Here is a 13,706-nt window from a genome sequence, read left to right as displayed (position 1 = left end):
CTTCCCTGCAAAATAGATTGAAAAATCCATTCCTAAACTTGAACTTTTTTTGGATAGAGGCACGTAAATACTGTTACCTAACCTAACCATCCCTAAAACGTAATGTAGACATGGGGCCATATTTCCAAAGGTGTCGGTCGTTACGCCATACCGACGTCGCAAAACCATGCTAACGACAACATAACGATATAGTAGGAGACAGTTAGCCAAAGGTGTAGTTTCACCATCGTTACGTTGTCGTTTCAAGTTTGTCGTAATAAAGGAAATCTCAGTGTTTTTGTTTTTTGTTCAGTATATAGGCAATACATTGCTCGTGCAATGCAGGTGCACGCAGGTCATTTTAAGAAGTACATACACTTTGTTGATAATCATGGAAGAAGGACGAAAGAGAAGGCCGAAATTTACTTGCCAAGAATTAGAAGTATTGGTAGATTCAGTCACAATTCACCACCACACCATTTACGTCAAATTCAGTGACAGTCTTACAAATAATAATAAGAAAGTGCGTGAATTTCGGCCACGACCAGCGTCAACGAATTATTCTTCAGGAATGAAGAGTTATGTGGATATTCTTCTACTAACAAGACACCAACAAATAATGATATATGTAACACTTTCACTGATATTTTGTGTACAGTCTAGCGTTCATGTCCACCTGAACATTACTAAAAGGTAACAAACAGATTTTCTATGGTTTCCCAGCATAGGTGTATTTTAAACAGAAACTAGACTAGTGCACCCAGTCATTGGCATATGTCACACACTTCCCTTCCCATCTGACGGTTTACAGACTCGGGGATCAGCATATGTCACACACTTCCCTTACCATCTGACGGTTTTCAAAGCCAGTGATAGGCATATCATATGTCACACACTTCCCTACCATCTGACGGTTTACAGACTCAGTGGTAGGCATATCATATGTGACACACTTCCCATTACATCTGACTATTTACAAACCCAGTGATCGGCATATCATATGTCACACACTTCCCTACCATCTGACTGTTTTCAAAGCCAGTGATCGGCATATCTTATGTCACACTCTTCCTTTACCATCTGACGGTTTACAGACCCAGTGATCAGCATATCATATGTGACACACTTCCCTTACCATCTCACGGTTTACAGACCCAGGGATCGGCATATCATATTTCACGCACTTCCCTTACCATATGACGGTTTTTACCCCCAGTGATCGGCATAAGTCACACACTTCCCTTCCCATCTGACGGTTTTCACCCCCAGTGATCGGCATAAGTCACACACTTCCCTTACCATCTGACGGTTTTCACCCCCAGTGATCGGCAAAAGTCACACACTTCCCTTCCCATCTGACGGATTTCACCCCCAGTGATCGGCATAAGTCACACACTTCCCTTCCCATCTGACGGATTTTACCCCCAGTGATCGGCATAAGTCACATACTTCCCTTACCATCTGACGGTTTTCAGACCAAGTGATCGGCATAAGTCACACACTTCCCTTACCATCTGACGGTTTACAGACCCAGGGATCGGCATATCATATGTCACACATTCCCTACCATCTGACGGTTTTCAAAGCCAGTGATCGGCATATCATATGTTACATATTTCCCTTATCATCTGACGGTTTTCAAAGCTAGTGATCGGCATATGATATGTCACACACTTCCCTTACCATCTGACGGTTTACAGACCCAGTGATCGGCATATCATATGTCACACACTTCCCTTATCATCTGACGGTTTTCAAAGCCAGTGATAGCCATATCATATGTCACACCCTTCCCTTACCATCTGACGGTTTACAGACCCAGGGATCGGCATAAGTCACATACTTCCCTTCCCATCTGACGGTTTTCACCCCCGGTGATCGGCATAAGTCACATACTTTCCTTACCATCTCACGGTTTTTACCCCCAGTGATCGGCATAAGTCACATACTTCCCTTACCATCTGACGGTGTTCAGACGAAGTGATTGGCATATCATATTTCACGCACTTCCCTTACCATCTGACGGTTTACAGACCCAGGGATCGGCATATCATATGTCACACACTTCCCTACCATCTGACGGTTTTCAAAGCCAGTGATCGGCATATCATATGTTACATATTTCCCTTATCATCTGACGGTTTTCAAAGCTAGTGATCGGCATATCTTATGTCACACACTTCCCTTACCATCTGACGGTTTTCATACCCAGTGATCGGCATATCATATGTCACACACTTCCCTTACCATCTGACGGTTTACAAACATAGTGATCGGCATATCATATGTTACACACTTCCCTTACCATCTGACGGTTTACAAACCCAGTGATCGGCATATGATATGTCACACACTTCCCTTACCATCTGACGGTTTACAGACCCAGTGGTCAGCATATCATATGTCACACACTTCCCTTATCATCTCACGGTTTTCAAAGCCAGTGATAGGCATATCATATGTCACACCCTTCCCTACCATCTGACGGTTTACAGACCCAGTGATCGGAAAATCATATGTCACACACTTCCCTTCCCATCTGACGGTTTTCATCCCCGGTGATCGGCATAAGTCACATACTTTCCTTACCATCTGACGGTTTTTACCCCCAGTGATCGGCATAAGTCACATACTTCCCTTACCATCTGACGGTTTACAGACCCAGTGATCGGAAAATCATATGTGACACACTTCCCTTACCATCTGACGGTTTACAGACCCAGGGATCGGCATAAGTCACATACTTCCCTTCCCATCTGACGGTTTTCACCCCCGGTGATCGGCATAAGTCACATACTTTCCTTACCATCTGACGGTTTTTACCCCCAGTGATCGGCATAAGTCACATACTTCCCTTACCATCTGACGGTTTTCACCCCCAGTGATCGGCATAAGTCACAGACTTCCCTTCCCATCTGACGGTTTTCAGACCAAGAGATTGGCATAAGTCACACACTTCTCTTACCATCTGACGGTTTTCACCCCCAGTGATCGGCATATGTCACAGACTTCCCTTCCCATCTGACGGTTTTCACCCCCAGTGATCGGCATAAATCACACACTTCCCTTCCCATCTGACGGTTTTTACCCCCAGTGATCGGCATAAGTCACACACTTCCCTTCCCATCTGACGGATTTCACCCCCAGTGATCGGCATAAGTCACACACTTCCCTTACCATCTAACGGTTTTTACCCCCAGTGATCGGCATAAGTCACATACTTCCCTTACCATCTCACGGTTTTCAGACCAAGTGATCGGCATAAGTCACACACTTCCCTTACCATCTGACGGTTTTCAGACGAAGTGATTGGCATATCATATTTCACGCACTTCCCTTACCATCTGACGGTTTACAGACCCAGGGATCGGCATATCATATGTCACACACTTCCCTACCATCTGACGGTTTTCAAAGCCAGTGATCGGCATATCATATGTTACATATTTCCCTTATCATCTGACGGTTTACAAACATAGTGATCGGCATATCATATGTCACACACTTCCCTTACCATCTGACGGTTTACAAACCCAGTGATCGGCATATGATATGTCACACACTTCCCTTACCATCTGTCGGTTTACAGACCCAGTGATCGGCATATCATATGTCACACACTTCCTTTATCATCTGACGGTTTTCAAAGCCAGTGATAGGCATATGATATGTCACACCCTTCCCTACCATCTGACGGTTTACAGACCCAGTGATCGGAAAATCATATGTCACACACTTCCCTTACCATCTGACGGTTTACAGACCCAGGGATCGGCATAAGTCAGATACTTCCCTTCCCATCTGACGGTTTTCACCCCCGGTGATTGGCATAAGTCACATACTTTCCTTACCATCTGACGGTTTTTACCCCCAGTGATCGGCATAAGTCACATACTTCCCTTACCATCTGACGGTTTTCAGACCAAGTGATCGGCATAAGTAACACACTTCCCTTACCATCTGACGGTTTTCAGACGAAGTGATTGGCATATCATATTTCACGAACTTCCCTTACCATCTGACGGTTTACAGACCCAGGGATCGGCATATCATATGTCACACACTTCCCTACCATCTGACGGTTTTCAAAGCCAGTGATCGGCATATCATATGTTATATATTTCCCTTATCATCTGACGGTTTTCAAACATAGTGATCGGCATATCATATGTCACACACTTCCCTTACCATCTGACGGTTTACAAACCCAGTGATCGGCATATGATATGTCACGCACTTCCATTACCATCTGACGGTTTACAAACCCAGTGATCGGCGTATGATATGTCACGCACTTCCCTTACCATCTGACGGTTTACAAACCCAGTGACCGGCATATCATATGTCACGCACTTCCCTTACCATCTGACGGTTTACAAACCCAGTGATCGGCATATGATATGTCACGCACTTCCCTTGCCATCTGACGGTTTACAGACCCAGTGACCGGCATATCATACGTCACACACTTCCCTTACCATCTGACGGTTTACAGACCCAGTGATCGGCATATCATATGTCACACACTTCCCTACCATCTGACGGTTTACAGACTCAGTGGTAGGCCTATCATATGTGACACACTTCCCATTACATCTGACTATTTACAAACCCAGTGATCGGCATATCATATGTCACACACTTCCCTACCATCTGACTGTTTTCAAAGCCAGTGATCGGCATATCTTATGTCACACACTTCCTTTACCATCTGACGGTTTACAGACCCAGTGATCAGCATATCATATGTGACACACTTCCCTTACCATCTGACGGTTTACAGACCCAGGGATCGGCATATCATATTTCACGCACTTCCCTTACCATATGACGGTTTTTACCCCCAGTGATCGGCATAAGTCACACACTTCCCTTACCATCTCACGGTTTTTACCCCCATTGATCGGCATAAGTCACACACTTCCCTTACCATCTGACGGTTTTCACCCCCAGTGATCGGCATAAGTCACACACTTCCCTTCCCATCTCACGGTTTTTATCCCCAGTGATCGGCATAAGTCACACACTTCCCTTCCCATCTGACGGATTTCACCCCCAGTGATCGGCATAAGTCACACACTTCCCTTACCATCTGACGGTTTTTACCCCCAGTGATCGGCATAAGTCACATACTTCCCTTACCATCTGACGGTTTTCAGACCAAGTGATCGGCATAAGTCACACACTTCCCATACCATCTGACGGTTTTCAGACGAAGTGATTGGCATATCATATTTCACGCACTTCCCTTACCATCTGACGGTTTACAGACCCAGGGATCGGCATATCATATGTCACACACTTCCCTACCATCTGACGGTTTTCAAAGCCAGTGATCGGCATATCATATGTTACATATTTCCCTTATCATCTGACGGTTTTCAAAGCTAGTGATCGGTATATCTTATGTCACACACTTCCCTTACCATCTGACGGTTTTCATACCAAGTGATCGGCATATCATATGTCACGCACTTCCCTTACCATCTGACGGTTTACAAACATAGTGATCGGCATATCATATGTCACACACTTCCCTTACCATCTGACGGTTTACAAACCCAGTGATCGGCATATGATATGTCACACACTTCCCTTACCATCTGACGGTTTACAGACCCAGTGATCGGCATATCATATGTGACACACTTCCTTTATCATCTGACGGTTTTCAAAGCCAGTGATAGGCATATCATATGTCACACACTTCCCTTACGATCTGACGGTTTACAGACTCAGGGATCGGCATAAGTCACATACTTCCCTTCCCATCTGACGGTTTTCACCCCCGGTGATCGGCATAAGTCACATACTTTCCTTACCATCTGACGGTTTTTACCCCCAGTGATCGGCATAAGTCACATACTTCCCTTACCATCTGACGGTTTTCACCCCCAGTGATCGGCATAAGTCACAGACTTACCTTACCATCTGACGGTTTTCAGACCAAGAGATTGGCATAAGTCACACACTTCCCTTACCATCTCACGGTTTACAGACCCAGTGATCGGCATATCATATTTCACGCACTTCCCTTACCATATGACGGTTTTTACCCCAGTGATCGGCATAAGTGACACACTTCCCTTCCCATCTGACGGATTTTACCCCCAGTGATCGGCATAAGTCACACACTTCCCTTCCCATCTGACGGTTTTTACCCCCAGTGATCGGCATAAGTCACACACTTCCCTTCCCATCTGACGGTTTTCACCCCCAGTGATCGGCATAAGTCACACACTTCCCTTACCATCTGTCGGTTTTTACCCCCAGTGATCGGCATAAGTCACATACTTCCCTTACCATCTGACGGTTTTCAGAGCAAGTGATCGGTATAAGTCACACACTTCCCTTACCATCTGACGGTTTTCAGACGAAGTGATTGGCATATCATATTTAACGCACTTCCCTTACCATCTGACGGTTTACAGACCCAGGGATCGGCATATCATATGTCACACACTTCCCTACCATCTGACGGTTTTCAAAGCTAGTGATCGGCATATCATATGTTACATATTTCCCTTATCATCTGACGGTTTTCAAAGCCAGTGATTGGCATATCTTATGTCACACTTCCCTTACCATCTGACTGTTTTCAGACCCAGTGATCGGCATATCATATGTCACGCACTTCCCTTACCATCTGACGGTTTACAAACCCAGTGATCGGATATGATATGTCACGCACTTCCCTTACCATCTGACGGTTTACAAACCCAGTGATCGGGATATGATATGTCACGCACTTCCCTTACCATCTGACGGTCTACAAACCCAGCGATCGGCATATGATTTGTCACTCACTTCCCTTACCATCTGACGGGGGGGGGGGGGGGGGGGGGGGGGGGGGCAACTGATTAGTTAAAAGTCTAAAACTCCTTAAACAGTTAAGAAGAGAATTTTCTTTAAGTTTCTATAATGCTTGCCCATCTGGCTACTCTAGTGGCTGCCACCCTTAGGCGATGTAGGAAACAAAGCGAAAGTTTTCATCGGATGTACGAGGAAATCCCAGAGTTACTTGTCGCAGCTAAATATAGTCTGGCTTGCGCCATCCCAGTTGTGACATAGAGCATGCTTGGTATCGTGGCTGCAAAACCGCGGAGTTGTCATAACTGTTACGTGCTCACGGCTGTAACCACGCAGTAGATAGTAAAGGTATCTCACCACTATTAATTATACATTGGTGACAATACAAACATAAATTATTAACAGTAGGTGCGATATACTACCTGATATAAAGAGAACAGCCTCTGTGACAGGATTTAAGCAAATAAAATTGATACTTCGCCACCTGCAACTTCATGGAGTAATGGAGGGGAGGCAACTCTCGTTAAAAATATGTAACACAGGCACTGTAAACAATGGTATAGTCTGTAGCTAAGCAGATATGCATCTGTCAGTTTGATATGCCAAAATCAAGAAGGAATGTTACCCTTCCAATATTTCATAATCATACTGTCAAGTCTGTTTAGACACCAACATAATAAAATAAAGAAAAGAGGTACTCTTTTTTTCATAGAACTAACTTCCGCCTACACGTCGCTTCATTGGCTGAAATAGCGGTGTGATCCCTACAGCTTTGTGCTGTCACAACTTATAGCCATGCTCATTAAACCGGGCCCAGGAATACTGAATGTTAATATTACTAATAATAAGACCACACACGTTCAACTTCATGAACGTTTATTTATGACAATAAATAAATGGTAACAATTTAACAACAGGTTCAGTAAATGCCTTCAATAGCTAAATAAGTAATTAATTACTAAATAATAGCATTACTTTGATATAGAAATAACTTCTATAGATTTCAAATACTAATCCAATATACATATATTTGTCTTAATATATTTAAAGAAATTTGTCACGAAAGAACCTTCATCCTAAATGCAGTTATAAATGAAGTCCTTTAATACATTTAACAGACTGAGTCTATCAAAAATGCTCCAAAGACTGACTTTTGTTTTTAAAAATAGTTTTACGTATAATATACTCTTCAAAAAAAGAAACGCAAAAGGGTACAAATGGGTTATAACTCCGATTTTATGTTTCCTACCGGTTCATGCTTTGTGAATATAAGGTCATTGCATGTCCCAAACACATTCCCACGGTTACATTCGATAAAACGCAGCTACTGTACAATAAAGTTCAAAAATGTGAATATTCGCAAAAACGCAGCCACGTGCAAACCATGTCACCACTGCACGTGCGTTGTCTGCACGTGCAACATGAACACCGACAGTATAAAAGTGCAGGGTGTTCGCTTGCCTGGCCTCTGTATCTGGCCGACAGTTGACAATCCAGGACATGCCACGTCTCAGTGAACCGCAGAGAAACAATGCCATCGGCCGACTAGACGCAGGCGAATCCAGAACGGCCGTTGCCAGGGCATTCCATGTGTCCCCAAGCACCATCTCCAGACTGTGGGACCGTTACCAGCAACATGGATCAACACGTGACCTCCCTAGATCCGGTCGACCACGGGTCACTACCCCCGGGCAGGACCGCTACATCCGGGTACGCCACCTTCGGGAACGATTGACTACTGCCACCTCCACAGCCGCAGCAATACCAGGTTTGCGCAGGATATCCGACCAGACCGTACGGAACCGCCTACGTGAGGTAGGAATTCGTGCCAGACGTCCAGTTCGAGGTGTCATCTTAACACCACAACACCGTCGACTCCGACTGCAGTGGTGCCAGATTCATCGACAATGGCCTCAACTGCGATGGAGACAGGTGTGGTTCAGTGACGAGTCCCGATTTCTGCTCCGACGTCATGATGGAAGATGTCGCGTGTATAGGCGTCGTGGTGAACGTTATGCGGCAAACTGCGTGCAGGAAGTGGACAGATTCGGCGGGGGTAGTGTCATGGTGTGGGCAGCCATCTCACACACTGGCAGAACTGACCTGGTCCACGTGCAGGGCAACCTGAATGCACAGGGCTACATTGACCAGATCCTCCGGCCACACATCGTTCCAGTTATGGCCAACGCCAACGCAGTGTTCCAACATGACAACGCCAGGCCTCACACAGCACGTCTCACAACGGCTTTCCTACAGAACAACAACATTAATGTCCTTCCTTGGCCATCGATATCACCTGATTTGAACCCAATTGAGCATCTATGGGACGAGTTGGACCGACGCCTCCGACAGCGACAACCACAGCCCCAGACCCTGCCCGAGCTGGCAGCAGCCTTGCAGGCCGAGTGGGCCACCATCCCCCGGGACGTCATCCGTACTCTGGTTGCTTCAATGGGCAGGCGGTGCCAGGCAGTTGTCAACACACGCGGAGGCCACACCCGGTATTGACTCCAGATGACCTTGACCTTGGTGGTGTGTCCTATCACTTACTCACAATGGACTAGAGTGAATTGTGAACAATCCTGCAACATTTGGTAATTATCGGACTCACCATTCAATAATTAAATCAATTCTCCAAATGTTACGACAATGTCGTTTTGCGTTTCTTCTTTTGAAGAGTATACTTACAACACTTTACTAGAAAAGTTATCAGAAACAAAAAATTTAATTTTTAGTGTAGCATATCTTCAAATTCGCTTGAAGATATTATCCGTACGATCTTCAATCTGTATTGCTATGTACTCCTGAAACCTGTTACTTATAGTCCGTCCCATCATTCTTTAAAACTGTCTTATGTAAATAATTTCAGTTTGGTTTGACGTAAAAAGAAAAGTAAAAGCGATTTGTAAAAATAAAAAAACCCTATTTTTGTGTCAAATCAATCGGCTCAGAAATAAATAGCTTGTAGTAAATTTCAACGTATGAAAAAAGGCGTTACCTGTGGGACGGACTATAAATAACTACAACACCTTAATCGTGCTGGGTATTGTCATCCCTATTCTTTTAATTAGCTTTAAAATACCACTTTAGTTGACCCAGTAAGATAGATTCATGGCCTACAATGGTTTGTTTTCGTTCTAAACTATCCTGTAATAATCAACATAAATTGAACCCACCTAATGGGACTAAGAATAAAATAATAAAACTTAGTGTCGTTTATCGAGGACACTAAGTGTAGATAGTTTTATTTTTTCCTTCGAGTAAACCGACCAATTGCAACTGGCCCATAATGCAGTTTCGTTGTCGTACAGGCAGTATACATAACGTAGCACCCATAACAAAATTCTCCTGAAGGAAACGCCCACGCTATTCCTGGGTTTTTTTTTTTTATATAAGTGATGATCTCTGGCAAAATGAATGACTTCAATATATTAGGCATTAACAAAAGATGATCATTTAACTCTTTCACTGAAGGCAAACAGTATTCGTCAATTCTAATTATACGACGTTACAAATTATTTTTCTGCAAAATAAACTACGCTCTTACGACCACTACTATTGGAATGTACATTTTCAATGATCAAACACAACCATATCACACTATTAGCTGCATAACACTCTCCAGACAATGTGACAGCTACATAGCATGCATTAACAGGGAATCGTACGCTATGCCTGTTATACGTTGCAGGCATTGCAACACGTAGCATCGTTCTTCATCACTGGTATAAACGCATATAAACTTGTGCTGTAGTTTAATTTCGGTTCCAAGAATATTTATTTATTTGCACTATATTGCTGCAAAATAAACGACTGCGCTCTTGTGACCAATGGCGAGACGTAGCCCAGTGGTACAGCGCTCGCTTGATGCGCGGTCGGTCTAGGATCGATCCCCGTCGGTCGGCCCATTGAGCTATTTCTCGTTCTAGCCAGTACACCACAACTGGTATATCAAAGGCCGTGGTATGTGCTACCCTGTCTGTGGGATGGTGCATATAAAGGATCCCTTGCTACTAATGGAACAATGTAGCGGGTTTCCACTCTAAGACTATAAACATTACCATCTGTTTGACATCCAATAGCTGATGATTAATCAATGTGCTCTAGTGGTGTCGTTAAACAAAACAAACTTTCAACTTTCTTGCGACCACGATTGTGATGTCTACATTATCAATGAGCAAACAATAAAAAAAAAAAAATGTTTTATTTAACGACGCACTCAACACATTTTATTTACGGTTATATGACGTCAGACTTATGGTTAAGGACCACACAGATATTGAGAGAGGAAACCCGCTGTCGCCACTTCATGGGCTACTCTTTTCGATTAGCAGCAAGGGATCTTTTATATGCACCATCCCACATACAGGATAGCACATACCACGGCCTTTGATATACCAGTCGTGGTGCACTGGCTGGAACGAGAAATAGCCCAATGGGCCCACCGACAGGGATCGATGAGCAAACAATAAGTCAAACTATTAGATGTACATAGTTGTCTAGACAATATAACAATGACATAGGCATTAACAGACAATACGTAGCGGGCATTATGCACATAGCATTGATCTGCCCGACTGTTAGAAAAGTAGACACACTTGTGTTGTAGGTTCTTGTGGTTCCAAGCATATTCATTTATTGGGACTATACTGCTGTTACCTTCTCACTATTAAACACATTTAAATTTTTGCTATTTCCATAAATAACATTTAAAAAAAAAGAAAAGAAAAAAAAAAAGACTATATTTATCACCATCTTGATTTTTACAGCGAGCTTAAAACCCCCCAAATATACAGAATGCCTTAAAACACAATATAGCATAATATGTAGCAGGACGTAAGATGATGAACGTGTTCGTCACATTCAACAACATAATGTCTAATATTAAGTAATACTCTAGACACGTGTTTCAATAAGTATCTGTGTAACACCCAGTAGCCGGTGGTTAGATCTATTAGGACGCTGTTAAACACGTGGTCTATGCCATCACAATCTGCCACTTCAGCCATACCATGTATGTATATATGTATGTGTGTGTGTCCGTGTGTGCGTGTGTATATATATATATATATGTGTGTGTGTATAAAGGGTCCACGGGAATAACCTATGATGACCAAACACACAGTCGGTATTATAACGGTCGAATATGTTAAAGTCATAATGACACTAACTTTAGGCCATTAAAAGTAATTGGTAACTTATGCTTTCTTAGGCATAAATATTCCTCGATTGCAGAGTTGTAAACGTTAAAATTAAAAAAAAATACCACCTTACTAAAAATGTGTAACAGGTTATTCCCATGGACTCTTCATTTGTATATGTAGATAGAATAGAATAGATGTTTAACGACACCCCAACACGAAAAATACATCAGTTACTGGGTGTCAAACTATGGTAAATGCAAAACTTAAGTTTGTATATGTATACAATCTCTTGGCGGCAACAATGTAGAAATTCGCTGCCACAGACCTAGCTCTAAACTCGAGTTACAGGGAGGTTCTTTCCTGAACCTTGTTTCCTACACCTTCCCGTTATAGTCTGACACAGGTGACGGGTGGAGTCCATCAGCTCGTTCCGAAACTGGGTGCTCATAGTGCAGTACATAATGAAATTGATAGCACTGTTTATGAGCGATACCGTGTCTATAATATCACCCATAGCAATGTAGACGCCCCAGAAGCCATCCACGCATGCGCAGAGAATGATGAGAATGCTCTGCGGGACTTCCGACACGATGTACATGCAGATGATGGAGAGCAGCATGATTGTTGTACGTCGGTTGTGACGATGTGCGGCTGTGTTGTCTCCCTTTAGTCGCTGGCCTCGTTTGTCCGTTTCCCGTAACGTCTGCAACAGTAAGCCTCCAAATATAGAAATCAATACGACGGGGACAATCTTGCCGAAAACCGGATAGATCCAGAAGTTGAGAAGAGCCATGGTATCGGTTTGGTTTGTCCCAATAGCTGGTGCATAAAATCTCCACAAGGTTTCGTTCAGGTCTTCGACTTTGTGCATATCTGTCGACAGAGCGTTGGGTATGGTGAGAATGACGGCGGCGATGTATGTGACGATGATGATGTAGACGGAGGAACGAATCGTCACCGTTTTCGATCCCCTCGCTGTGGGTCTGACGAAGATGTAGCGCATCACGGCCATGATGACGGCCAGCCATATTGAAACGGTGTGCGTGGCTATGGAGAATGATGCGTGGAACATGAGGAACTTCATCCAGTTGTAGGAGTTCTTCTGGGCCGACTGCGTGATGTCGTTCATCAGGTAGAAGTGGATGGCCATGGGGATGTACGTCGTCATCGTCAGCAGGTCGGCCGTGGCCACTCCCGTCAGGATGCTGTTGATGGAGTTGCGCATCGACTTCTTCGTGAGGATGAGAATGTTGATGATGTTGGTGATGCTGCCGAACACGCAGATAACGAGCGAGACATAGCCGTGGGCGTTCCAGTAGCAGATGTAGAGGCTCTCCAGCCGCTCCGTGTTGTTCCACACACACTTCATGACTCACAGCACCTGTAACAGAGAACACACTTCATAACTCAGAGCACCTGTAACAGAGAACACTTCATGACTTATAGAACGTGTAACAGAACACACTTCATGACTTATATAACCTGTAACAGAACACACTTCATGACTCACGACACTTGTAACAGAGAACACACTTCATGACTCACAGAACCTGTAACAGAGAACACACTTCATGACTTACAGAACCTGTAACAGAGAACACACTTCATGCTCACAGAACCTGTAACAGAGAACACACTTCATGACTTACATAACCTGTAACAGAGAACACACTTCATGACTTATAGAACCTGTAACAGAGAACACACTTCATGACTCACATCACCTGTAACAGAGAACACACTTCATGAATCAAAGCACCTGTAACAGAGAAC

The 13,706-nt window shown here is 43.8% G+C and overlaps 1 protein-coding gene across 1 annotated transcript; it reads right to left on the bottom strand.

Annotated features, from left to right (window-relative positions):
- Window positions 1–11,176: 11,176 nt before the first annotated feature.
- LOC121392057 (G-protein coupled receptor dmsr-1-like) lies at window positions 11,177–13,312 on the bottom strand. Its single transcript, XM_041523450.1, has one exon. It carries the CDS (start codon window positions 13,300–13,302, stop codon window positions 12,265–12,267), a length of 1,038 nt encoding a protein of 345 aa, XP_041379384.1. The 5' UTR covers window positions 13,303–13,312; the 3' UTR covers window positions 11,177–12,264.
- Window positions 13,313–13,706: the final 394 nt, after the last annotated feature.

This window comes from Gigantopelta aegis, unplaced genomic scaffold, assembly GCF_016097555.1.
Source record: "Gigantopelta aegis isolate Gae_Host unplaced genomic scaffold, Gae_host_genome ctg3349_pilon_pilon:::debris, whole genome shotgun sequence".
In the NCBI taxonomy this organism is placed as follows: Eukaryota; Metazoa; Mollusca; class Gastropoda; order Neomphalida; family Peltospiridae; genus Gigantopelta; species Gigantopelta aegis.
The sequence above is the reverse complement of the archived record's forward strand: the minus strand, read 5'-3'. Positions and strand labels throughout refer to the sequence as shown.